Source organism: Rhagoletis pomonella, unplaced genomic scaffold (genome assembly GCF_013731165.1).
Source record: "Rhagoletis pomonella isolate Grant_MI unplaced genomic scaffold, Rhpom_1.0 Rhpom_scaffold_00010, whole genome shotgun sequence".
Lineage (NCBI taxonomy): Eukaryota > Metazoa > Arthropoda > Insecta > Diptera > Tephritidae > Rhagoletis > Rhagoletis pomonella.
In genome coordinates this window covers 12,149,659-12,175,433 of record NW_023458564.1, presented here as the reverse complement: position 1 = coordinate 12,175,433, position 25,775 = coordinate 12,149,659, and the positions used below count along the sequence as shown (strand labels likewise).

At 38.6% G+C, this 25,775-nt stretch overlaps 3 protein-coding genes and 1 long non-coding RNA gene across 6 annotated transcripts in view; 2 read left to right on the top strand and 2 right to left on the bottom strand.

The window, feature by feature from the left end:
• Positions 1–911, top strand: part of LOC118746057 — a 1,714-nt gene extending 803 nt beyond the window's left edge. Inside the window, exons 3-4 of the long non-coding RNA XR_004993766.1 lie at positions 142–259; positions 762–911. This is a non-coding gene — a long non-coding RNA (uncharacterized LOC118746057). The remainder of the gene's footprint in view (positions 1–141; positions 260–761) is intronic.
• Positions 890–3,384, bottom strand: LOC118746055 (mini-chromosome maintenance complex-binding protein-like). 2 transcript variants are annotated; one of them, XM_036479790.1, is made up of 5 exons: positions 3,332–3,384; positions 2,136–3,195; positions 1,883–2,062; positions 1,588–1,831; positions 890–1,524 (listed from the first exon to the last, which is right to left on the bottom strand). In XM_036479790.1, exons 2-5 carry the CDS (start codon positions 3,188–3,190, stop codon positions 1,138–1,140), a joined length of 1,866 nt encoding a protein of 621 aa, XP_036335683.1. In that variant the 5' UTR covers positions 3,191–3,195; positions 3,332–3,384; the 3' UTR covers positions 890–1,137. The 2 variants fall into 2 exon arrangements, with proteins under 2 accessions (XP_036335683.1, XP_036335682.1); XM_036479789.1 differs by lacking the exon at positions 3,332–3,384 and having other exon boundaries at positions 2,136–3,251.
• A 1,280-nt stretch (positions 3,385–4,664) lies between these two features.
• On the top strand, positions 4,665–13,560 carry LOC118746053 (cohesin subunit SA-1-like). 2 transcript variants are annotated; one of them, XM_036479788.1, is made up of 12 exons: positions 4,665–4,877; positions 9,097–9,409; positions 9,474–9,647; positions 9,707–10,006; positions 10,068–10,198; positions 10,545–10,847; positions 10,923–11,758; positions 11,850–12,208; positions 12,276–12,435; positions 12,499–12,620; positions 12,676–13,213; positions 13,410–13,560. In XM_036479788.1, the coding sequence occupies exons 1-12, from the start codon at positions 4,810–4,812 to the stop codon at positions 13,457–13,459; spliced, it is 3,354 nt and encodes a 1,117-aa protein (XP_036335681.1). In that variant the 5' UTR covers positions 4,665–4,809; the 3' UTR covers positions 13,460–13,560. The 2 variants fall into 2 exon arrangements, with proteins under 2 accessions (XP_036335681.1, XP_036335680.1); XM_036479787.1 differs by having other exon boundaries at positions 12,490–12,620.
• A 2,927-nt stretch (positions 13,561–16,487) lies between these two features.
• Positions 16,488–20,498, bottom strand: LOC118746052 (alanine--tRNA ligase, mitochondrial). The gene is made up of 12 exons (XM_036479786.1): positions 20,198–20,498; positions 19,947–20,120; positions 19,731–19,876; positions 19,468–19,671; positions 19,267–19,411; positions 19,071–19,210; positions 18,032–19,014; positions 17,702–17,858; positions 17,351–17,636; positions 17,067–17,287; positions 16,809–17,010; positions 16,488–16,742 (listed from the first exon to the last, which is right to left on the bottom strand). The coding sequence occupies exons 1-12, from the start codon at positions 20,363–20,365 to the stop codon at positions 16,536–16,538; spliced, it is 3,033 nt and encodes a 1,010-aa protein (XP_036335679.1). The 5' UTR covers positions 20,366–20,498; the 3' UTR covers positions 16,488–16,535.
• Between the last annotated feature and the right edge of the window lie 5,277 nt (positions 20,499–25,775).

Sequence of the window (25,775 nt, the reverse complement as noted above, 5' to 3'; positions counted from 1 at the left end):
TAACACGTTTTAATGATGATATATTTTCGGATTCCCCATCATTTGACGGTTAAATGACACTAAATCCAAACTGATTTGACTTAAAAATTAAAATTTGCAATGTAATACTGGAATTAACTACATAAAAGTCTTTCTTTTCAGACTGATTTTCTAATCGTTAGCAGAGAAGCTACTACATATATGTATTTATGACGCGTCTCAGGCCAAGAGTTCTCACTGGAAAAACATCCAAAAAAATTATTGTACAGAAAATTTAAAGGTAATTTATGAAAAAAACAGTGGGCATACATATGTATGAATATATATGCTTATAATGCATTACTAGAGCGAGATAAATGTTATCGGGCATAATCACGGCTTTCATTGAACCCATCGTAGTCCGAATTTACGAAAATGCTATCACTGAATCCGAATAGCTACGAACGAAGGAAATACTTTGAATGCATACATACGTTCGTATCAATTCGGATTCAGTGATCGCATTTTCATAGATTTCACAAAATTGTCTACGATGGATTCTGCGATAGCCCAGAATAACTAAAATGCCGCGATCAGCAACATTTATCCGGTTTTTAGTGAAAATTTTAAGCATGTAAAATATTTTATACTGTGATGAAACTTTGACCCAGCTCGCTTTGATATAACATGAAGAGAACTCTTTCCATTATCCAACGCAATTAATTTTTCTGACCGTTTTTTGTTCAACTCGATTTATTTCTATAAATAGATATATGATTTTTAATATATATATTTTTTTTCAGGTTTGTATATTTCAGGTCGACATTTTGTTAACCACGATGACGCTATATTTACAACAAAATTTATCAACAGATGCTTTGAAATAAAAAGGAATAAACAAATAAAATCTGTAAAAAAGGAAAGCTATAAATAAAGCAAATCAAGAAATTTTATTATGGGGCATTTTTTAATACAAATAACTAAAGAAATAGGATTAGGAGTTTTAAAATATTTATTTTCTCATATCAAATAACGAACGATGACATTCTAAGAAAGATCGTTACATGAAAACAATAGGGCTGTCATTTCAACCGTGTGCATTTTATTGTGAATTTACAAATACAACGAATATGCAAATCCAAAAACATATGCACAAGATCCTGAAAAGTCCTATTGATATTAATTGCTTCGTTGCCTTGTAAGATCCTGCGATAATGCAGCGAATCTTTTTTGGCGATCCGATTCCATCTGTTTAGCCAACTCCCACGCATCCTTGTGAAGCACATTTTTACCACGTGCAACGGCCAATAAACGTGCTAGCACTAGTAAATGATGAAGTTCTTCAGCATCGCGAATACTTTTGTTCTTACGCATTTCCACAAAATCATTTTGAATCATTTCACTCTCAGCTTCATTTACACTGAATTCTGTGAGCTTAGCTGTTGTGAGAAAGCGTCTAAATTGATTTAGACGTGTTGGGTTCAAGTAATGGTGCGCAGCCTTTAGCGACTCTTCTATAAGTTCAACAGTGTGCTCGTCATACTCGATAGGAACATAGGCGTCGTACTGCGGGGGAAGAATATTAAACCACATTTTATACATAGCCTGGTTTCAACAATGAACACTTACTGGTAGTACACTTTTCTTCTCGCTAAAACACAATATTGGTATGTCTACATCATATTCAATTTCATAGTACTGGAAATTGCATTTTAGCTGTTGATGCTTCATTACATGTCCCAGGATCTGCATAGACAATAGACCATTGCTGTTTAAGGTATCAGATTTAGTAAAGGTTTCGTCTATAACTAGATGAGTTTGTGGTGCCAACTGGAGCATGCCAGAGACTAATTTGTTGGTTTCATAATCTTTCCTATTGGTAAAATCAAATCAGTAAAGTTTTATTTCAAAAATGTTTACGTACTTTGGTCCAAAAGTTGAATCGTTCAATGTCTCTGCGGTCATTGTGATATAGTGGCTGGCGGGAATTAGCAAATCCAATAGGTTATACACTTCTTTTGTATATTGTTGTAAGCGACTCTGGGGTATATTGAAAAGATTTAGAAGAAACCTCCCAAGACATCGAGTTTCTGCTCGGCAATATCTGCGACAATAGGAGTAAATACAAATATTTATGTTAAGTTATAGAAAAACGGAAAATAACAAAGGCTACTTACACTGATGATATAAGATGTGATAGCAGATACTCTGCAGCCAAATTATCATTGAACAAGCACAGTTTTAAAAATACGCGAAACTCATTTCCTGTTGATAACATGTTAAAGTCCTCAGTTAACTCCAGGTTAACACTTTCTGCCACAGGAGATAGCAGCCTTTCATCCATCAAAGGGTTGGGATGTGGAAGACAATGAACTGCTATTGCATGAAGACGTGGTATCAGTGAAGGCGGCGGGTTTTGTGCTTGGATCTCATTAATGTTGTCGAAGGCATCAACATCCATCGTTGATGCGTCTAGTGCGGGATTTACAGACAGAAAACCCACCACATCAAGAATTGTATTCAATTTATATTTTTCGAAGTCATTATAAATTTTAATTAAGCAAGCTTTGCTAGGACGATTTGGTATTGGCGAGTTTAAATGATATTCCATACCAATAACTCCGCTTGAGCGGTTACCAGAGCAGTTACTTCCGGAATCAGCACTATCTAGTACCTCTGTTCGTTTTCGCTTATGAGCATCACAATCGGGACTCTGTCCGCCAGCAGATTCTATTTCAACATCCATACATTCGTGTTCTGTCGGCGCTGAACGCTTCTTTGCACCCTCGCCTGCCATTTCTGTTATCATTGGCTTAGGCAAATTGTAACGGCTGCATTGAGATTCATATTCATGACACCATTCGTTTAAACCAGGAATAGATATAACAAAGAAAGCACGGCGTTCACCATGAACATTCGTCTCCGCATCGTGATTTAAACGTTCCCCATCATTTAATAACAAACAATCTCGATATTTTCCTTCTTGAACTCTAGAGGTGTTATCCGCTTCTTTTGTAACTTCATATCGCTCCAAGTACATTTCGGGGTCTAGCATATCTTGAATCATGCCTCGAAATCTCACAATGCTCATATCCTTCAGCTCGTGCAAAGGAGTATAGTTCAGCAACGGAATTCCAGTCCACCGCTTTGGATCTTCCAACGATGTGACAAAAGCAGTTCCAGCTTTACTTGCCAGTTGCTCTGGTAAGAGATTCGCACTCAAGGCAGGCATTTTCGCTATTTAAAATTATAAAAACAAAATTTTATACAGGGGGCAAATACGCAAACCGGCAACAACTGCAGATGTTTTGCTTGTGTGTGATTGGCGCCAAGAAAAGGCACTTCAGCTGGCAACGCTAGTAAAAGCACTTACCTCACGACCCCACTGGCAAACACCGAATGCCTTCCAAATTTACTTTTGACAAATAGTTGCGAGCAATATGATTTCAAGTTTTTGTGTGTGGGCACTTTGATGCGTAAGCCCGCGGGTACGGGCCGGAATATTTGCTGTCAGCACGAACTCGTGCGTGCATGGGCGTTCAGTAAAATGTTATAAAAGCACAAATAAGCACGAAAAAGCCCGTTGCTAATACTACACATTTAGATAAGCTTTTGTTTTTATACAAAATAAAAATAGTACTTGTCAATGTTATTGTGGATTATTAAAATTTTATTTTTAATATTTTTATTGAGCTTTGTACCACGATTGTTTATTAGGAGAAATTGAAAAAGCAACAAAGTCTAAGAGGTAGAAGTTATATCAGCTATTTCGGAGATCACCACATCTCCTCAGGACGTGGTTATGCCACCAGTTTTAATTGGCAATCAAAAGAAAAACAATATTAAAAATAAAAATAGTACATATTTAAAACTCTTTTGATAAGAGAAAAGGAAAGAAATAAATATTTGGGAACGGATAAAAAAAATAAGATACTTAAGCGTGTGTGAATCGGTAACAAAGTTCGCGTCGAGGAAATTTTTGACAACTATGAGGTGAATAAAATTTCAGTATCTCATGAGGCTAGTAAAATTTTTGACAAATGCATAGAAAATTTTACAATCGCAAGATTGTTGATGTGTGTAATTTTTCGTTAAATAAAAGCTTAAATTGATGAATTGCAATCAACGATGGTAGATGTTTTCTTAAAATATTAAATTCACTTCAACTCCACAGGGGAACACCGATGGCCTACCAACTGTCATTTTGACGAGCAATGTGATTGCAAGTTTTTGTGTGTGGGCACTTTTATGTCTTGAAATAAGCATTTGCCGCATGACGCCACCAGACAACATTCTCTCAATTTCGGTGTTTAAAAACATTTAAATCTTTAAAAAACTTGCTGAATAATTTCCTAAAACGCAATCATAAATAATCCAGTAGGGAACAGATTTTTATTTTGATTTAATATCAAAATTTCATCGATGTTTCCCCCAGCTCGCTTTCTTTCAAATGAAAATATGGCTGTCAAACTATCGAATTGCCTGCAATAGATGTCAAGCAATAAGCGCTGACATATATTGCAGCACATGAGAAATAGGCGGTCTCCATTGGAAATATATTTTGTGACATGGTTATCACGACATCAGTGTTTTCCTGTGGAGACAGGGCCTTAAGTTCGACAAGCCTCTTGTGTGATGTATTTCACCCTTTAAGTAAGTTATCGACGCGTTATTTTATCGGCCGAAAATTAAATATCGATAAAATATCAACAAACCTATTTTCCAAGTAAATGTATCCTGTGAATAGAGAAAAATGTGAAAATTGTTTGCCGGTTTCTTGTTAAATTAATAAATAAATTACAGCCATTTGAGGAATTATAGAATAACAAGTCTGTACATATATAACTTACAATGATGGCGAGACGGGGCGGAAAACGAATTCGTATGAATGATCCTCCTCCAGAATATGAAGAACATGGGTGAGTACGAATGCCAATATATTTTATAATTTTTATTTTTATTACCATATTCTCGGGAGCAATTTTCTAATTTAATAACATAGTAACATACTCACGATAGAAGAATGAAAACGGTTGGCTCCTCGAAACTTACAATCTACAAGAACTTTTCATGGACATCTGTATTGATGTATCAATCAATTAATCAATATATGAACGGACCACTTGAGTCATCGCTCAATCGCTCGTGTAAATGGTGATTCTGCCTTAAAGCAGACAGCAAGGGGAATGTTTAATTATTTGCCCGCTGCTTTTGGGTTAGTGGGCGGAGGTAGGGAGGGCGTGAGTCTTGAAACCCACCCACTATAAAGAGCACAGTTTAAACTTTTTAAAAAGGGTAATTATCTAGTTGGGCTTTCAACCCCCAAAATTTTTTGTTAGTAACTTTTGATCGGGTAAAAACAGTTAATTTCCGCTTTCGGATCTTGTTATTGGTGACCAGACGCGTCTAATGGTACCCCCTTTCCAAAATTTTGACCAATTTTGGGGGTTGAAAGCCCACCTAGATAATTACCGTAAAAAGTTATACCTGACCCGTCCAACCCTGCCACAAACCCCTGGGGTACCGTTTGAAAATGGGGTAAAATTTTGATTTAGACAAAATGTATACTCGGGTTACGCCATCCACAGTATTTATGCAGAACACATCCGCGGTGGCGGCCTTTGGCCGTGATTAGAAAAAATAACCCTCATCATTCCAACGCCGTCTACGCTGACCACAGTATTTTTTGCGCATAACACCTTTCCGCGTTGGCACCGTTTAGAAGAAATAACCCTCAAGAGTCCTAAAAGTAGATATGGCAAACAGACTTCATTAGTAACCGAAAATTACAATACTAGGTTCTTTTTTGGGGGTTTTAAAAAATGCAACATTATTTCGAGAAAAGAAACCCCTATTAGTTAAACTCAGTTTAAATTTAAACTAAGTTTAAACTGCTGATCCGCTTCATAGTTTAGTTGTTATGTAGAGCAACACTGTTTTTAAGAAGATATTGAGGCCTCCTCACTCCCACAGGGACTGAAGCGATGGTCGGCGAATTATATGAGTGGTCGACAGTCGCCAGTAATCTTCAGAGATCAAACCTCGAAACCAAGAAGAATTAAACAAGAGGTTCCACAAGGTGGTGTTCTCTCCCCCTTATTATTTAACTTCTACATCTCGAAGCTTCCCCAGACACCTGAGGGAGTTTCCCTGATCTCATACGCTGACGATTGCTCGATTTTGGCGTTCGGGAATGGAATTGATGACCTGCTCAAAAGTAAACGACTATCTCTCCACCTAGGGACTATCTCTCCGACTAGGGGTCACCTTCGATAGCCTTCTCTCCTACTCCATGCACACAACCGCAGTTGTCAACTAAACTATGCTGCGCCAGTTTGGAGGCCAGGGACTAGTTGGACGCAGTGGTCGAAGCTACAGACATGTAAGAACGCCGCACTCCGGACAGCGACTGGGTGCCTTCTGGTGCCTGAGCACCACCTACACAGCGAGGCCCAAGTGCTCCCCGTAAGGGGGGGGGGGGTGCCACAGAAGCGAACACCCAAACAGACCTCTGCTACAGGAGGAGCCTCCGCCCGGGCACGTCAGGGGGCACCTATTCGTGTACAAGGACGCAGTCCAGCAATATGTAGACCAACCACTGGATCCGACGACACACAGACGAGAGACACTAGAGGCCTTGCTGTTCCCGTATTTCACGAACCACCTGACCCCAGCGAAGCATCAGCATGGTTTCCGTAAAGGGTACAGTTGCAACAACAGCACTTAACGCTATAAACACTCAGAAAAAAACACGTGGCCGTAACCGCAACCGTCGCTGTGAGAGAACAATTCTAGTAGCGTTGGACCAGTCAAAGGCGTTTGACACCGTCAGCCACTCCACGCTACTAGAAGATATAGAGGTTTCCTCTCTCCCACAGAGGCTAAAACGGTGGTCGGCGAATTATCTGAGTGGTCGACACTCGTCGGTAAAGATTAGAGACAAATCGAGCAAACTTAGAAAAATAAAACAGGGGGTTCCACAGGGTGGTGTCCTTCCCCGCTACTGTTTAACTTTTACATTTCAAAGCTCCCTCAACCACCAGAGGGAGTCTCCTCTTCTCCTTGTCTCCTACGCCGACGATTGCTCGATCATAGCGACTGGGAATGGAATTGATGACTTGTTACCGAAAGTAAACGGGTACCTCTCCGAGCTTTCTCGCTTCTTCACTGCAAGGAGCCTCTCCACAACGAAATCCTCTGCGACCTTGTTCACCACCTGAACGAAGGAGGTCAGGCTACCGCTGGGAATCCACGTCGATGGTACACCAATTCCCTCGGTGAATAACCCCAAAATACTCGGAGCAACCTTCGACAGTCTGCTCTCATTCTCTGTGCACGCAACCGCTATTGTCAACAAAGTAGAGAGCCGCAACAAGGTCAAGTGTGGTCGCCGGGTACTAGTAGGGCGCAGTGGATGAAGCTGCAGACGACGCAAAACACCGCACTACGGACAGCGACTGGATGCCTTCTGATGTCGCCTGAACACCACCTACACGACGAGGCGAAATTACTCCCGATCAAGGAGCATAATACAATGCTCTGCAAGCAGTTCCTTGTTGGGAGCCATAGACGTGGTCACCCAAATGGGCAGCTGCTTGCAGAAGAGCCCTCGCCCAGGCACGTCAGGAGGCATCTCTACGAATTGACGGACATTCCCACGACAGCCGGTTCTACGTACCGGAATGACTCGGGTTTTACCCGACCAAGGGCTGTTGTTTCGGCGATCTAACCCCGTTTAGGTCGGCGAAGTATCTCAGAAGTTGTCCGTCCATAGGACTACATTCACTACGTATTCTCCTACTCAGGGCTGGCATCGAGTCAAACCCAGGGCCAGAAACCTACACCTGCTGTGTATGCCGGAGACGATTACACCACAACTCCACCTCAGTCAAGTGTAATGCCTGCGAGGGGTGGAGTCACCTCAGAGTCTGCTCGGGACTACGGACACATAGACAGTGGACCACGTCGTACGTGGCCCCCTGTTTCTAAAACAGAGCAGCCTCCACGGCTAACCACCGTCCGCCCGAGCAGCCTCACACACTCACACAGCAGCCTCACAGTCACCACAACACAACAACATAATAACACCACAGACCGTACCACAGCCACTACAAACCACATAACACACACAACCGCACCACCACCCACACGCCGCCGCCAACAACTCGTGGTTCCCCCTACAATCTGCACGGTATGTCAGACCAGGATATTCCGTAATGTGACATCAGTCAAGTGCAACACCTGCCTTGGCTGGTGCCACTTTAGGGCATGCTCAGGTCTGCGTACCACGCGAGATTGGACTGGGAACTTCGAGGGCCCGTGTTGCGCTGCTCGGTCGCAGACCCCGATTGCGACGCCCCCCGCCACCACCACAGGGCGGCAATCACCACAGCAGCACACACAGCCAACGGCGGCAAGAACATACACTTCACTTACACCCCACATCACGACACGTCTCCCGAACCACATGAAGCTCCTTCAATTTAACTGCAACGGGCTACAGAGCAAGATTGGGGAGATAACCGTCGTCATGTGTCGGCATGGTATGGGATCGGAGAAGTTAAGCGGTTGAAGAGCAAACCGAATACATTTCTTTTGAACTTTTTCAATTCTACTAGCATGACAACTATAAATAAGGTTCCAAATAATCGAGGCATATTCTAATTTTGAGTGAACCAGCGAATTGAAAATGATCTTTCTGGTATAGGGGTCCCTGAAATCTTTAGCATATCTGCGAATAAAAGTTAGGTTACTATACGCCTTCGGAAGCAAATGGCAAACGTGATTTACAAACGTAGAGCGATGATCAAAAACAACCCCCAGGTCATTAAAGTTCCTAACTATGTCAAGCTGATTATTTAGGATGCTATAAGATGAAGAAAAGGTATTAGCAGACTTGGATAGGGTCATATAAATTTAATTCTAATTTATTACTATGACTCCATCTAACAAGATTGTCTAAATCGATCTGTAGCTAGACGTGACATTCCACGAATTTGTTCTGCGAGATTCAATTTAATAAACATAAATATACTTCAGCCACATTTTTTTACCTATCTGTACGCGTTGAGGCCAAATGTACATTGCATGTATGTAGATACACATATTAAAATATTTTTAATACTTTGTATCGCACAGGGAAGTGTTGAATGAAAGTACATCAGATGGAGATAGCCCTATGAAACGAATGACACGTCTGCGTGCTCGAGGAGGAGTGCGTGACAAGCCGCCAATTATTGATGATGATGAAGACGACTTTTTTATACCCGTGGCACGTAAACGCAAACCGCCCGGAACACGGAAACCGCCTGGCGAACGCCGGGAGCGTGTGGAGAGACCTCGAAAGGAGCACATTGAAAAGGAACAGGAGCGTATTGATATGGAAAGAGATGTTACCACGGATGAAAACAGTTTATATTTCATTGTGCGGCATTCCAAATCGGCCATAGCGGTAAGTAAATATTGTAAACGTTTGGATTGCTTATAAACATGAGTATGTAAAACTGCTGTTTCAGAGTATTGTTGATGATTGGATTGAGAAATACAAACAAAATCGTGATTCTGCCTTAATTGCATTAATGCAATTTTTTATAAATGCAAGTGGTTGCAAAGGCAAAATATCTGAAGATATGCCACATCCAATGGAACACACTGCTGTGATACGCAAAATGACTGAGGAATTTGATGAGGTTGCGATTTAATAAAATCAGTTGTAATTTTATTTATGGTTTCTTTTGCGTCGAAACAGGAAAGCGGCGAATATCCATTGATAATGCCTGGGCAGCAATGGAAAAAATTCAAAATGAATTTTTGCGACTTTGTGCAAACTTTGGTAAAGCAGTGTCAATATTCTATCATTTACGATCAGTTCCTTATGGATAATGTGATCTCACTTTTGACGGGTCTCTCTGATTCGCAAGTGCGTGCATTCCGTCATACGGCTACTTTGGCGGCAATGAAGTTAATGACAGCGCTGGTGGATGTAGCATTGCTTGTCTCAAATAACTTCGAAAATGCTGCAAAACAATACGAAGCTGAGCGCGTCAAGGTATATTGAATTTTTTTTTTTTACCAAGTACTCAACATGCCCATATTTTTCCCCTCTAAAGTCGCGAGATCGCCGTGCTTCGGATCGGTTGGAGTCATTAATGACGAAACGTGCCGAGCTTGAAGAGAATATGGATGAAATTAAAAATATGTTAACATATATGTTTAAATCCGTATTTGTGCATCGATATAGGTAATTTACAAACATGCTTTCGAAGTTTTAAATTAATTGAGTCGATTATGTATAGCAACGCATCTTCAGTTGGGTTGCCGAAGTGCAACGCCACTGCACTAAAAATTAATATTATGCATAGCAACTAAGTTAATACTTGCTTTTAAATTGAAGATAAGAGAATTTTGAGGTACCAGCAATCACGGCTTGAGTGCAAATAAGCTGCAGAAACAGTTGAATATAATTATAAATTTTCTCAATCAAAATTTCTCCGGCAAGCACAAAAATGCAATGGCAACGCTACTGAAGTTTGGTAGCGATCCGTAATCGGCCCTTAAGATTTGTTGTAAATAAAATATTTTCTCAGGGACACACTGCCGGATATACGTGCAATTTGTATGGCGGAAATCGGCGTCTGGATGGAAAATTATCCACAAAATTTCCTCGACGACTCATATCTAAAATACATCGGATGGACATTACATGACAAGGTCGGTGAAGTCCGCCTTCGGTGCCTGCAAGCGCTACTACCGTTATATGACAAAGAAGAACTGAAGGGAAAACTAGAGTTGTTTACTTCGAAATTCAAAGATCGTATTGTTGCTATGACTCTGGATAAAGAATTTGAGGTGGCAGTACATGCAGTTAAATTGGTGATCAGTATTTTAAAGTAAAAAAAAAAAAAATCAAAAATACTAAATTGTGTTATATTTATGTGAATTTGATAATTTTTTCTTGCTCATAGAATCCACCCTGACATTTTGGCCGACAAAGATTGTGAAATAGTCTACGAGCTTGTATATTCATCGCATCGCGGAGTAGCCCAGGCTGCAGCCGAGTTTTTAAATGTACGACTTTTTCACTTAACTGCCGATATGGAAGAGACAAAAACGAGACGTGGTAAAATACGGCTACCAAATACACCCCTAATACGAGATTTAGTACAGTTCTTTATTGAATCTGAACTGCACGAACATGGTGCCTACCTGGTGGACTCCTTCATAGACAATAATGCCATGGTCAAAGATTGGGCTTGTATGACCGATCTACTTCTCGAAGAGCCTGGAATTAACGAAGAGGTGCTAGACAACAAGCAGGAGTCAACACTTATCGAAATAATGGTTAGCAGCGTGAAGCAGTCAGCGACAGGTGAAGCGCCCGTTGGACGCGCGAGTAATCGTAAAATTACATTAAGTTCAAAGGAGCTTAAGGCAATACAAGATGAAAAAATTCGACTGACTGAACATTTTATTATAACACTGCCGCCTTTATTGGAGAAATACCAGGCGGACAGTGAAAAATTGGCAAATCTGTTGGCAGTGCCACAGTATTTTGAATTGGACATATATACCACAAATCGACAAGAATCTAACTTGCAGGCTTTGTTGGATAAAATGAGTTACATAATGTCTGTACATACGGACCGAGAAGTACTCGAGACCTGCGCTAAAACACTGGAGTACTTATGCAGTGAGGGTAGTGCGACATACACTCGCTGTGATGTAGCCCGGTCGAATATTATTGACAATGCGGTTAATAAATATAAAGATGCCATTGATGACTGGCGAAATTTGATTGCTGGTGAGTGAATGAATAAACAAGGTTAAAATTAAAATATTTAAAAAACATTTGTGTGATAAAAATCGCATATATACCGTCGCATTCATTTCAGGTGAAGAGCTACCCAATGAAGATGAAATCTACAATGTGACAATATCACTCAAAGTTATTTCCATCTTGTACGCTTCTCATAATCTCAATATTTGGAGTTTATTTGATTCAATATTCCAAGACGTGGAAGAATGCCAGTCGAAAGAGAATCCTGGGCGCACTTTACCCAACGAAGCGTTGGTCTATTGCATCGAGGCGTGCTACTTTTCGATAAGTTGGGGCTTATACTTTGTAGAAAATCAATGTGAAAGCAGTAATATACCTGTTGTATGCGCTGAATTGCGTGACAATATGGTTAAATACATGGCAGCATGTATCGAACTAACACGTAATGGACCATCGGAACAAATTCAAGAATCGGTCAGTGTATTTATTTTATGTTTACTCACCAATATTTGCAACGAAAAATTGTGCATCTATATGTTAGGCCTACCAGTCTGTATGTGATCTTCTGATAGTATTTTCGGACCAACTTTCTAAAAATGAAGATGAAAATATACGCGCCTTGGAGTATAAGTCAACACTGGACGAACAATTAATTTTAAATAATTTTATCCAGCATTATGTTTTTACAATCAAACCAGAAGGTATCTAGGAGCTTTTAATTTTTTTTAAGTTAAAGTGCGTATATTTCATTACAGTTGTTCAAGACGAGACACGAATTGAAGAATTACACAAAAAACGTAACTTCCTGGCGTCCTTCTGCAAATTGGTTGTCTACAATATAATACCCACAAAGAGTGCAGCTGGAATGTTTAAACACTACGTGAAGGTGAATATAAAATTTATATAGCTTGCAATAAATAAAATGAAACTTATATTTTTAGTGTTACAATGAGTATGGCGACATCATTAAAGCCACACTTGGAAAGGCACGTGAAATAAATAAAGTAAACTTCGCCTTGACCTTACTGCTCAGCTTGATTGCTGTTTTTAAAGACTTGCAGCAACAGTCTGAGAATAGTGTAATTTCAAAAAATTCACATGAGTTCTCTGACCTTAAGGAGTTGGCCAAACGTTTTGCACTGACTTTTGGGTTTGATGCTATTAAGAACCGTGAACAGGTCATCGCCCTGCATCGAGCTGGCATACTTTTTGCCGTCGGTGATATACCTGAAGATCCAGTAGCAGCACCTACACGACTTTTATTCCTTGAAGTGTTAAATGAATTCAACAACAAATTGCTAAAACAGGATAAAAAGGTTATATTGAATTTCCTCGATCGCCGAATATCGCCGGGTATGCCATCGAGCAGAGCGGAAGAATGGCAACCGCTTGTACTGTATAGGAACTCCTTGCTGCATGGTGAAACCGATCAAGCGCCTGTGGCGAAGCGGGCTTATGCGCGAAAGCGAAGGGAACACGGTAGTGAGACTTATTCTTTTGAAGCTATAAATTTTGATTATTTAAACGCGAATTCCATGCAATTTTTTCCCTTTTTTGTTGCTTGAAAACGAATATAAACGTTCATTCATATGGAATTCGTAATAAATAGAACTGTTAATAATATTAATTATTTAGACAATTCCTAAAGTAAATTTGCGTTGCATTTAATTTTCAGATGACGAAGACGAAGAAGAGGAATATGAAGAAGACCATAATGATGCCTAATTTTAAGTTAGTAGTAATAGTATTTTAAGAAGTAGTTTTTACATAAATTCCACTATTACATTGGCATAAAGAGAAATAAATATAATTTTTACGCGGAGATACACTATTTGGTTTATTCATATCTATTATCACTTGCAAATGCTTGTGAACGAACTTCCACGTTTTGCACAATCGTAATACACTTTTGGGCCCGCTGTGGAGATATTCGTGAAAATGTGTTTATGGTGCAATTGTATTGTACACATGAGAGGAAAACTGTTTTTTCTAAAAATAGACCCGACTGGTGGCGTTAAAGTCTAGATTATTTCGGCCTATGCTGTGTCATCATCGTCAGTAGAAGTGGCGATACGGCCATCGTCCGCAATTTTACTGATGTGCTGACGATAGTCGAATGTCCGAGTCCTTAGTGGGAAAAGTGTCTGTTGTTGTTGTTGTAGCGGTTACCAAGCCTCGTTCGGGTTCGGTTCATCCGTCAACGTTGTCGTCTGTTTCAGCTAAGGGGAGGCCCAGGAAGTGTGCAACTTCCACAGGGGCTGTCCATAAGGACAGCAGCGTCAGCTGGGTGGGGTTCTGAGGGCATGTGAAGAGGTGCCGAGAGTCGTGTGGCGACTCTCCACATGCCGGGCATTGGTTGGGCACATCCTCATTAATTCTGCTCAGGTATGAGTTGAGCCTGCTGCAATAGCCAGAGCGAAGTTGGGCTATTGTGGTGTGGGTCTCCCGAGGCAGACAAAGCTCTGTCCCGTCCACGTCCGGTGGTTGTGTGCCTAGAACGGCATTCACAGGGCGGGAGTCTACATAACTCGAGACTGTTTCCCTGTGAATGCCGCTCAGGGCCTGTCGGTAGGATGACGGGTCTGGATTTCGTCCGTCGGTTCGTAAAGATTCCTCCTGACGTGCCTTGGCGAGGGCTCTTCTGGAAGCAGCTGTTTGCTGGGATGGCCACGTCTGTAGCTCCCCGCAAGGAATTGCTTGCAGAGCATTATGTTATGATCCTTGATTGGGAGCATCTGGGCCTCGTCATGTAGGTGGTGTTGAAGCGTCATCAGGAGGCATCCGGTCGCTGTTCGTAGTGCCGTGTTTTGGCAGGTCTGTAGCTTCATCCACTGCGTCCTGCTAGTCCCCGGCGACCAAACGGGCGCTGCATAGTTTAGAACCGGCCGGCCAATTGCCTTGTATGTTGCCAACAACGTTTTTTTTATCTTTGCCCCAAGTGCTGCCGGCCAGCGGCTTGAGGACGGTCGATGTCTGCTTCAATAAGACTGTCAATAATGTTCAATAAGATTGTCTCGCTCGCAATCTCGACGGTGCACGTTGAATCCGGCGCAATTCAACAAGGTTGAATTGCCATGCAACTTCGTCTCTTGGACCGCAGCTATTAATATTCCATGCCTTCCCATAAAGATAGTTATCTCCTCGATCTTGCTCTGGAGTCCCTTACAGTTAAATTGTAGCACCTTTGTGTGCCTTTGGAGACCGATTGTTATGTGTGGTGTTAATGAGTTGTGTTGCTTGCCGGCTCCCTGCTGTACGTGCTGCAAAAGGGGTGCTGCCTTGCCACAGGCATTGCACCTGACCGAGGTGGAGTTTGTGTGCAGTCGTCTCTGGCATACGCAGCAGGTGTAAGTTTCTGGCCCTGGGTTGGACTTAATGCCAGCCCTGAGCAGAAGGGTGCGAAGCAGATATAGCCCTAGAATAGAGTAACGTTTGACGGATTTCGCCGACCTAAACGGGGTTAGATCGCCGTAACAACAGCCCTTGGTCGGTTAAAACCCGAGTCATTCCGGTACGTAGAACCGGCTGTCGTGGGAGTGGGGAAAAATGCCTCTATCCTGCTGGTTGATATCGCCGGGAAGGCTAAAGCTGATGCTGTCTTGCAAAACCCCTTCCGGAGCTTTTGCTTTCGCTACCCTTAAAAGGGCTTCCAGAAAGGCATTTGTAGGACGTACTTCAGAAGACCTTTTGCCAACTGACGGCAATTGGAAATACTAAGTAAAGGCGCGTATGTTTCTTCGAAACATTGACCCACCACTTGGAAAATATAAAGCAGAAAGTTTACTCCTGCATCCCATTCCTGGGATATTTCACACTTCCAGCAATGGTTTCCAAGTTTTTTGAAGGGACTAAAATTTATTACAACTCCACAAGCAAAGAACCAATCGATTTATAATCTTATTATCCATTTACGGTAAAAAAAATTCACGAGCTTCGCAATAAGCTTCCGTTACTCAATTAAATTTATGTATGGCGACTGATAGCCGTTAGGCAACCGTATACTAAAATTCGTATTACGTATGGCAACTGACTACTGACTGTCGGCAACCGAGTCTAGTAGCGCAATTTTCTGTTTCCAGCTTATTACGATTTTTTATTTGTTTACATAAATTGTTAAACACATTAGAGCAATGTTGCCAATAACCTCTTAATGTACATCCCAAAAAAGTAAATTCGGATGTTATCTCCGCTTTTTTGTATACTGAGATTAATCGCTATACATAATGCAAAGCACGATATTGGTAGCCTTGGCTACTAGACCGGCAATTAGACACCAGTCGCCATACATAATAGGGCCATTAGTTAGAATGCTAAATATCCCAGTAGATAATTTCACGAGTTAAAAGTCCTTCCTGAGAGTCAAGGGGCCTTCTACTCCACATTCCTTTCTCCTTTCTTTTTTGTAGAAGGGCTATTATAGGACGTACTCCAGAAGGCCTTTTGGAGGAGTTCTTTTAAAGTTGCTTCAATTTATAAAAATCATACATCTTTGACGTATTTGCTTAAGGTTTATATCAAATATGTGTTATTTCAACTTAAAATGTTTATTGAAATTCATTTGTAATGCTAAATAATATAAATTTATGCATTCGCGTAAATTTTAAATGGATAAGCCCTTCTAGAAGGCATGTAAGGAAACACTTTTTGCGGCCCTTCTTGGGTAGACCGCTTAGAATTGGTTTACCTAAATTATCTTCTGGGATGTAGGGTGGAGTGAAGCGCGCAGGGTTGGATAGTAGCAGATAAATTTGAGTAACATTTATGCGAATAGTACTTTATTAATTTAAGAATAAATGTAAAATCACAACAAAAGGCGTTTAACCGCAAAGTTATTTGCTTTTGTAATTGCTTCTTCTAATTGTTCTTCGAACTGCGTTGACACTTTTTTACCTTTCATATTGCACACTTCTGCGGAATTTTGGCCCTTTGGAGTAGCAACTTGAGATTTGAATACCCCAGCGAATTCTTTTAGCCATTGTTCTGCATCGAACTGGTCGCTAATAAATTTCTATAAACAATCCAAATAAAAATATAAACAAAATAAGTGCATACATGTATTTTGTTTTCGTGCTACCTTTGGAACACAACAACGTGCTTTTACAATACTCTCACACATGCTAGCTACGAGTATCGGACGATCGGTGCACAGTTTTGTAGCTTTTTGCAGAGGCACCTCTTCGACTAGTGCTGAACTTGTGATGTAGTGCACAATGAACGGATGCATATCAATTGTTTTTTCTTGTAGTAATGCTTTCATTTCCACTTCAACAAATTCTCTATAATTAAAGAATGTATTACACCATTTAGAACTGAAAGTATTAATGTTACTTACTTTAAGGTTGTGCGTGTGGTTTCTTTGAGCTTTTTGAGTATATCATATATACGCTCTAATGTTCCGATTTTAAAAACGTATGGCAAAACAACTTCCGTGTGCAATAAATTATGGCGTATCTTTTGTAACTCGATTTCTGTAGCGTTTGTGAGCTTATCAGTCTTAAACTGTTCCTCCAACATATCTACACGATGCTTCAGCAGTGCCGCCGTTTTAAGAGCCTACAAAATAACATTTAAAATAATTATTGGCTTCAATTATCTACGTATTAAATATAGTCCCACATTTTCAGCGGCAATTCCAGCAACTGCGGTGAAAGCAAATCGTGCACGATTGGTTTGTCTGAGGTTTGTGATGGTGAAATATTCCAACTCTTGCGTGTTTGTGATATGCGTTCCACAACATAACTCCTTTGAGAGTAACTGCGGATGCTCGCATTTTATGCTAATCAAACGTAAGCCAGTCTCAGGGTATATTTCACCAGGTACCATAGTGATATCGTCTTGTTGTAACACTTCGCTGGCATTTGTATATGTTACGACTACTGGCACCCTCGAGTTAATGGTCTGTCTGTCGGTTTTATTTTGAATAAGTTTCAATTATTTTGGACTCTTTTGGTTCAATTTAAAATTTACCCAATTAAATCCTCTATTCGAACAATATCGTCTTTTGTAATACGCTTGCCAATTAAGCCAAGTTCAAGTTTGCAATTATCACTGGTAACGGAGCTAGATACTTGATAGGTAACTTTGTTGAAGAGCGACCTGATGGCACCATTTAATAAATGTGTTGCTTCAAAAAAAAATATATAATGATTATTTTTTCAAATGTCTTGTGAGCGGACGTATCTATGTATATTCATCTCATGGTGATATAATTTTACTATATATTCATCCAATCGGAGTCAAATATTTTTAACTAATTTGTTTTATTGTTGGGTTGCCTAAAAAAATAATTGAATTTACCTGTGTGATGGCAAGTTGTTCTTTGACGGTGATTTTCGTTTACTACAAGCTGAATTTGCGCACCAGTCGTTAGAATAAACTCCTCTTTGAATTTCGGCAGTTTGCACACGTGCACAATGCAATCATTTACATGCTTAACTTCCACAACAGGCAATTGTGGTTTAGAACGATCATCTCTTTCAGATGTCAATAAGATGGTACCGACATCTCCTTGTTGACCACCCGATTCATAATAGAAGTTACTGACGTATGTTACAATGTGCAGGAGATCACTATCGGTCAATGAACTATTTAAAAACACTGTGTCCGATTCTGAGCCACCATATACCATTCCGGTTACTTGGGCCGAAAGTGTAGGAATAATGTACCGTTTATTTTTCGCATCATATTTGTAAGCATATTTTAAACTATTATCCGTTGGACCCAACTTTTGAGTTAGACGCGCGAGTGCTTCGTTCGAGCGTATTTGGCTTTCTAGTTTATCTTCACTATTGCCATTGAATGAAATTTTCGATTTAAACTTAGCATTTGAAATCTCTGTGAGGTATCCCCGCAAATCACATTCCATGTTTTCTAATTCCGCTAATTTTTTGAAATGCTCCTCCGTTAGTCCATACGTATCCGTAAGTTTGTAAAGAAATTTACCGGGTAGCACATTATTTTTAAATGTTTCTTTTTGTGCTTGAAAATCACGATATGCGGGCACAAATCCGGGACACTCCCTCAAGTCTATATCTTCCAAGTTGGGAAATTCTGTCAGAACCTCTGCAAATGCTTTTGAAGAGCTTTCTCTCAGCAATTTAAATACTTCTTGTTCGTGCGCTATCAACTCGAGGATTGAGGTCTGTTTGTTATTCATTTCGGGATAAGCTGTTCCTATAGTCTCTACAACCACAGGTATGAGTTGTGACAATAATTTCTCATTTGTAAAAATATTTTCGCTTATGGTAAGGGCTTTGCGTAGAACTCGACGAAGCTTTTGACTATATTTTTGGAAAGATTAGTAATACTGTATTTTCATTCTAAATACTAGACATACTTTTGATCCGGCAACATGCCATCCGCAAGACACGCCGTTATCATGCGTGCATGGTCTGCTAAAATTCTGTACCCTGTGTCCAAAGTAGCGGCCTCAGTGGCAGTTGGAAAAGTACCACCATAGTGTGGAGCTTGGGTAATCTGAAGAACTAATTTGTTATAATCAAGTTTTTGTTTTCAAGTAACAGAAATCTTACTTTTTGAATTGCGTTGAATATGGGCGTGAAGAGATCTGTATCATAGTTTGACGATTTTTGCTGCAAAATTGCAGTTAATCGCTCAAACCCCATGCCGGTGTCTACATGTTGAGCCGGCAATTGTGTAACGGATCCGTCTTCGTTTCTAAAAAAAAATCTGGTGTAGACATAAACGTTATTATATCTTAAAAGTGGTTATACCGATTGTATTGGATAAAGACTATATTCCACAATTCTGTCAAATCTGGCTTATCAGCATTAACGAACTTCGCACGTTCATGACTATTGCTCGTTGTGGGAAAATGGTCAATGTGTATTTCGGTACACGGCCCACATGGACCTGTCGTACCCATTTCCCAGAAGTTCTCCTTGCAACCAAATGGCAAAATACGTTCAGCAGGAAATCTATTTTAAAGTTTGAAATGCATGTATGCTAGGGATTAGCAATGGTAATGGCTACAAACCCCAAGCTGCGCCAAATTTCGAAGCATTCCATGTCAGCAGGTAAGCCAAGTATCTTATCACCTGCAAAATAAGTTACATACAATCTGCTGGGATCGATGTTGAATGGACCACGTAAAAGTTCGAAAGCCATTTCGCAAGCTCCTTGCTGTCATAATTGAATTTAAATCTATCATATCCGATAATAGTTTATGTGCATATGTAGTTAAGAAAAGTACCTTAAAGTAATCTCCGAACGACCAATTCCCTAACATTTCGAAAAATGTATGATGATAGCTATCTTGTCCCACAACGGAGAGATCATTGTGTTTTCCCCCAACTCGCACACATTTTTGGGAATTAGTTACGCGCGGATAGGGTGCTTGAGCATTTCCCAAGAATACTGATTTAAACTAGAAGCATTTTAAAAATATTACTTCCATAGTGTTACTTCAATGTGTGTATTTATATGTAGTTATTCGATACCTACTTGATTCATGCCAGCATTAACAAATGCCACAGTAGGGTCACAGAATGGCACCACCGGGCTGGAACGCACAAATTTGTGGTCATGGTTAACTCTGAAGTAGTCAATGAAACACTTGCGTATTTCTCTAGAAGAGAGTATTCGTTGCAACTTCTTTGCGGAAGAATACATGGCACTGAAGTAGCGTTCCCTAAATTGAATAATAGGTTTATCTATTATTTGTTAATTTCCATAACCATTAAAAAAGCCGACACAAAAGATTGCCATGAAAAGCACAATAACAAATAAAATAAGGGTGTTCGCGCAAAATAATTTGTACGAGTTACTAACTTACGGCGCGTTTACATTGGACAATGCTGATATAATACAAGATTCCGCATTCCCAGCGACGATGTAATTTCTCAAGTAAAAGTAAACAAAGCCGAATGGGAGGATAAAATAAACTGTAAAATAGTAAATTTTCTTAATTTTTCGACAGGAAACGCGGTTTTATTGTGTTAAATTGCAAAATATATGATTTATAAAAATAATTAATAGCGAAAATGTTAAAAAACGGAGATTTTTGTGAAGATTTTTTAGCAAGTTTAAGTGCAACTAAGGTTTCTGAGGCGTTGTTTACTTTTACTTGAGAATTGTCAAAATCGGCAAATCCCAATTAGCTATTTCTGGAACGTGTCACATTTGTTCGCTACTTCGTGATGTGATAAAAGGAAAAGCTGGCAGTACTCCGCAAGGTTGTTGAAATTTCTTAAAATATGTTCGAAAAATATCTTAATATGGAAAGAACTGCTTTACACTGTCAAGGAAAAAAATTGCCACTCAACTCATCGCAATTTTTAGCAACTTCAATCTTGCACTTTATTATACTAAAATTAAATTTTTCTAGAGTCTAATTAAAAAGTTTACCATTTAGGTTAAACCTTGCAGAAATTTTTAAATTTTTGTACAAAGTTTGATCCAAACCCAGAGATCTACCACATTTTTTTGAAATCTACCACATTTTTTCCCAGATTCTACCACACAGAATGTTTTCGGAGTCCGATCACTGACGGTTACCCAGTACTAAAATAGGGAATGCATTCCTTATTTTTCTACCACGAAACGTTAACGACTATGAACGAAAATATGCATCGCAATATAAGCCAGCGGGTAGTCTGTGTAAAATAAAAAAAATTTTGATATTTGTTCCCGATGCGCAGACCTAGTTGTGTTTGGAGATAAACAATTTCTGTTAAATTTCTTTTAAATGTCTATGTGGTATATGGCGAATTGTGGTGAATTGTGTTGTATGCAAATCGCGGTGAAAGTACTCGCAATACCCAGCACCAAGGCGAATTAATATAAGGTGATAGATAGCAGGAGTACAAAAACAAAAATTTACATGTATTTTGTTTTTGCTTTGGCGACATAAACTGTCAAAATCTGTAAGAGTGTGTGTAGAAATTCAAACAAAATTTTTCAATTTGATAGAAGCCGTGCGGCGAAACACATACACAAAATCAGCTGAGCTAGTAACACCACCTTATATAAATTCGCCTTGCCCAGCACTGTGCGTCGCCTGGGCAAAAGATTGTCGTACACCCGATTTACATGATTCAAGTACATGAACGAAAGACACAAGATCACGCGGGAAGGAAAGAACGAAAAGTTATTTTCTATCTGCCGAAATCTCGACGCCATCTTTGTTGTAAGAAGTAAACAACGAAGAGAACGGAGAAAACCGCGAAATTGTTGAACGCATGAATAATCATTTTTATTATGCAAATTCTTCTATAAATCACGCCGTTGTGTTAACCCTGCAAAAATCGCGACTACTCCATGCATGCGTGTAAAGAGTACTCCCTAAGGACCAAAGAGTACTCCAAAATTAACCACAATTCATATAAAACATATGGTCCAATTAACATTGCGATGTCCTAGGGCAGGACCATATACTCCATCCCTGCATTACATCAGAGTAGCACAAAACTACTCCAACATATTAACAATGGGCATTGTTGTTATATTTTTTCGTTTGTACACGCTTTTGTTCTTCACTTCTCAAATGCTTTTTCGAAATTAATAAAAACCAAGACAAAAATTAAAAATTACATGTTGCCTCTGACGGTATTCGAACCCGAACATGCTGGGAGCTAAGAACTAACAGCGAGCATCTCTACACGTTCAGCTACAGCCAGACATGCAGATGTGCTTTCAAATGCTCAACTTCAATCACGTTTCGTTAAAACACGAGCAGTGATCGGATAACAAACAATAAGCTGGCGCAGAGACACGAGTTGGTCCGCTACAGCATGACAGAGGAACACTTTTGTAAGTACTCCAATTTACCACAAATAGAGTACATGGTCCAACGATTTTTGCAGGGAAATTATTCTTTACCTTATGTGTACACACGTGTTCACAGGCGAAAAAGAAGAAAATTGCAGTAAAAAGCCACGACCAAATTGTAAACAATGAAGAAATGTAAACAAACGGCTATTGTCAAAATCGTTAAACTTTTTTCCTAAATGCGATTCTAACGGGCTACTCTCCTGCCCGCGTGATCTTGTATTTTTGGTTCATGATTCAAGTACTTGAAAGATTCTCTTTTGTGTTTTCTATTTGCTTTACCAAGTTTCAATTCTGTTGAATTCAAGTTGTTGATTCTTTAAATGGGAAGCAACGAAAATGCCAAAAGCAAAGCAAGAAAGTTGAAACGACTTGACGGCACAGACGCATGTGTACTCGTCCCTTTTCTTCTCATCCCCTCTCTTCCACATGCGGGCAGAATTGAATTCAATACTTGAACTGTGTAAAAGCAGTCTTACGTTACTTTCGGCAGGTTTTGGGGAATCGCGATTGAATTTTGGAATGCAATTTCTCAAAAACCCGAAGATTGATTTTCAACAAATTCTCGGAGAATGTTACTAGTGTTGAGGCCGATGTTTATTTAAAATAAATAAGTAAATTTTTTTATATAAGTACATGCATACACATATCGAGCCCTACCCGCCAAAATAACGTAAGCGAAATTTTTCAAAATTTTATTTAAGATGCAGAAATGCATCTAGATGCTCTAGGAATATTTTTGCATCAAAATGAAAATTTGGAAAAAAATGTCGCTTACGTTATCTTGACGGTTAGGGCTCGATATACCCAGAAACAAAATTTTTAAATTATTTCATTTTATTGCTTATTGTTGATTAGTTTTGAGTTTATGAAGGATTTTATTTAGTAACACTTTGTCGTATGCGTTATTTGTGCACAATTTTGCACCCACTTTGTATGAAATACGACAAAATGAAATAAAAATGTGTACTAAGTTAACGATACTTTTTACTCAATGTCACGGAAACTAAAAGAGGTAATGCCACTTTTATTACGGGTCTCGAACAGGACCTATATCAGAAAAGTAGCAGTTACCTACATATCGTGTAAGAATGATTTTAGCAAATTAACTTATATTTTCAGTCTTACGCTTTTGGATGTAAATGAAATTTCGATCAGTTGTACCTTAAACTTGCAAGTTTTTACAAATTTTATGTTCGCGTACCTTTTGAAAATAGTTGTATTTGAGAGAGAATACTCTCCTGCAAGTTGCTGCAGGATAACTCCCGAGTATCTATTCAAACATAGTAATTTTCACGCATGCTTGTGTTCTTTTGCTTTTAAAAATATGCAGAAAAAATAATCGGTATGTCTTGCTCAAAATGATAAAATGTGGAAGATTGCACCAACATTTCTTGCTCCAAATGTATCTAAATATTATAAATTGCATATTCGGTACATCTCAGGTCATCTAGAGGTTTGTCTGAAAATAAAAGGGAGTAAAGTAATAAATTTATTTACCATTTTTCCGTGGCTCACATGTCCTTGGTGCTTGTTAGTTCTTGCGAAAATCATTTGAAAACACGTTTTCATTTTATTTGAATTTCCGTTATGATTCTATTTAAAATTTAATGAATATATACATCGACATAAATACTCAGATGATAATTTTTACATATATGTAATGCAATAAATTGAATTAAAATAGGAGCTTCTTATTGCATTACAGCTTGCATATTTGTGATACCAAAAGGAAATGTAAAGCTCCAAAAACACAAGAACAGTTTTAAAATTCTTTCTTATCACAAACTATTATGTTAGTTAACACAATTTCTATAAAAATATATAAACTATGCCCAAATACTTATAATGCCTTACGCTAATGGAATAGACAAAAGTAAAGAAATAATGAAAAAAGCTTGACTTAGCTACTTAAAAGTTTTTTATTAGTTGTAAATTTAATTTATTTGCTACAAAATGTGTATTTTAATATAAACATCCATTCAATTAAGTGGTAGCATTTGGCATCTTTGAAATAAATACTTGCGATTCGAAACTATTATTATAACACATACAAAGGTATTTTTCAAGTTTTTCTATGAAATTCAAATAAGCATTTGGCTAAATTTATAAAACATTTAATATATACTGACAAAAAAAAAAGAATAATTCATTTATAATAAACTACTAGAAAAATATTTGATATAAAATGATAAAATTATTTAAAATAGTATGTAGTTTCAATTAAAATGCTGCTCGCGATGATAGGCTAAATTTAAATATAATTTTTTCGAAATCTTTTTTAGTTCTAACGTACATACATATATACATACAGTGACTCAAACAAGTGACGTCGTGTTGATTTTTTTGAATATCATACTGATTTTTCGAGCTATTTTTTTTTGTTATTTTGCTATAAAAATACCGTTTAAGCTTTAACCAAAGCCATATAAATCACAGTTTAAAACTTAACACAAAATTTAGGAAATTAATTGATTTTTGAAATTTTTTTGGGTGACGAATTTTTTTCATATAAGCATGAATTTCTTATGAAATAAAATGCGGGAGAACGTTCGCAACAAAATTTAAAAAAATTAACGCCAGTTTTTGTAAATTGCACTTGTTATATAAAAAAAAAAACAGTCTCAAAAAAAAATCTCAAAAGTCAACGTGATTTTTTAGCCGGCTGAAACTTGCACTTCAATGGAAAGTTTAAAGATTCAGATTAAAAAGTGGAAATTTTGTTGAATTTACCAAAATTTTTTATAGTTGAAACTGTGATTTATATGCGTTTCGTTAAAGCTTGGACGGTATTTTTTTAGAAAAATACTAAAAAAAAGCTCGAAAAACATTACGAATATTAAAAAAAAAATCAACACGGGGTCACTTGTTTCAGTCACTGTATGTATTAGATTAAACTTATTAATAAAATTTCTCCGTAAGCAGAACAATAAAAAGTAGAATAAAGGCATTGAGATGATCTTTGAATTAAAAAGTATAGTAATATTTTCTCCGTGAATTTTATCGAACCTAAAAGAGATAATAAAGCCGCTATTATAGGCTACACAAATGTACATGAAATATTTATCCGACTCAGCCCAGCTAAAATTGCCATCTTCAAATTTGTTCGCGTTTTGATGGTTTTATATGTAAGTCGGTTGGTTCACAATTTGCTCGAAAGTGACATTTGTGAATTCGTATGTTAGTACACATTGGGCTCATATCAAAATCTAAAATACATGTACATAAATATAATTTTAACTGTTGGTACTAG

What these genes read in the sequence shown, in the direction of transcription:
- LOC118746055 (XM_036479790.1), bottom strand. Translation starts at nt 3,190, where the DNA reads ATGCCTGCCTTGAGTGCGAATCTCTTACCAGAGCAACTGGCAAGTAAA. An exon ending in GATTCAACTTTTGGACCAAA is followed by an intron (nt 1,832 to 1,882) that starts GTACGTAAACAT and finishes TTTTACCAATAG; the next exon opens with GAAAGATTATGAAACCAACA. An exon ending in AGAAGAAAAGTGTACTACCA is followed by an intron (nt 1,525 to 1,587) that starts GTAAGTGTTCAT and finishes CTTCCCCCGCAG; the next exon opens with TACGACGCCTATGTTCCTAT.
- LOC118746053 (XM_036479787.1), top strand. Translation starts at nt 4,810, where the DNA reads ATGATGGCGAGACGGGGCGGAAAACGAATTCGTATGAATGATCCTCCT. An exon ending in TGACTGAGGAATTTGATGAG is followed by an intron (nt 9,648 to 9,706) that starts GTTGCGATTTAA and finishes GCGTCGAAACAG; the next exon opens with GAAAGCGGCGAATATCCATT. An exon ending in ACGAAGCTGAGCGCGTCAAG is followed by an intron (nt 10,007 to 10,067) that starts GTATATTGAATT and finishes TCCCCTCTAAAG; the next exon opens with TCGCGAGATCGCCGTGCTTC.
- LOC118746052 (XM_036479786.1), bottom strand. Translation starts at nt 20,365, where the DNA reads ATGTATTCTTCCGCAAAGAAGTTGCAACGAATACTCTCTTCTAGAGAA. An exon ending in GGCATGTTGCCGGATCAAAA is followed by an intron (nt 19,015 to 19,070) that starts GTATGTCTAGTA and finishes CCAAAAATATAG; the next exon opens with TCAAAAGCTTCGTCGAGTTC. An exon ending in CTGGAATTGCCGCTGAAAAT is followed by an intron (nt 17,288 to 17,350) that starts GTGGGACTATAT and finishes GTTATTTTGTAG; the next exon opens with GCTCTTAAAACGGCGGCACT.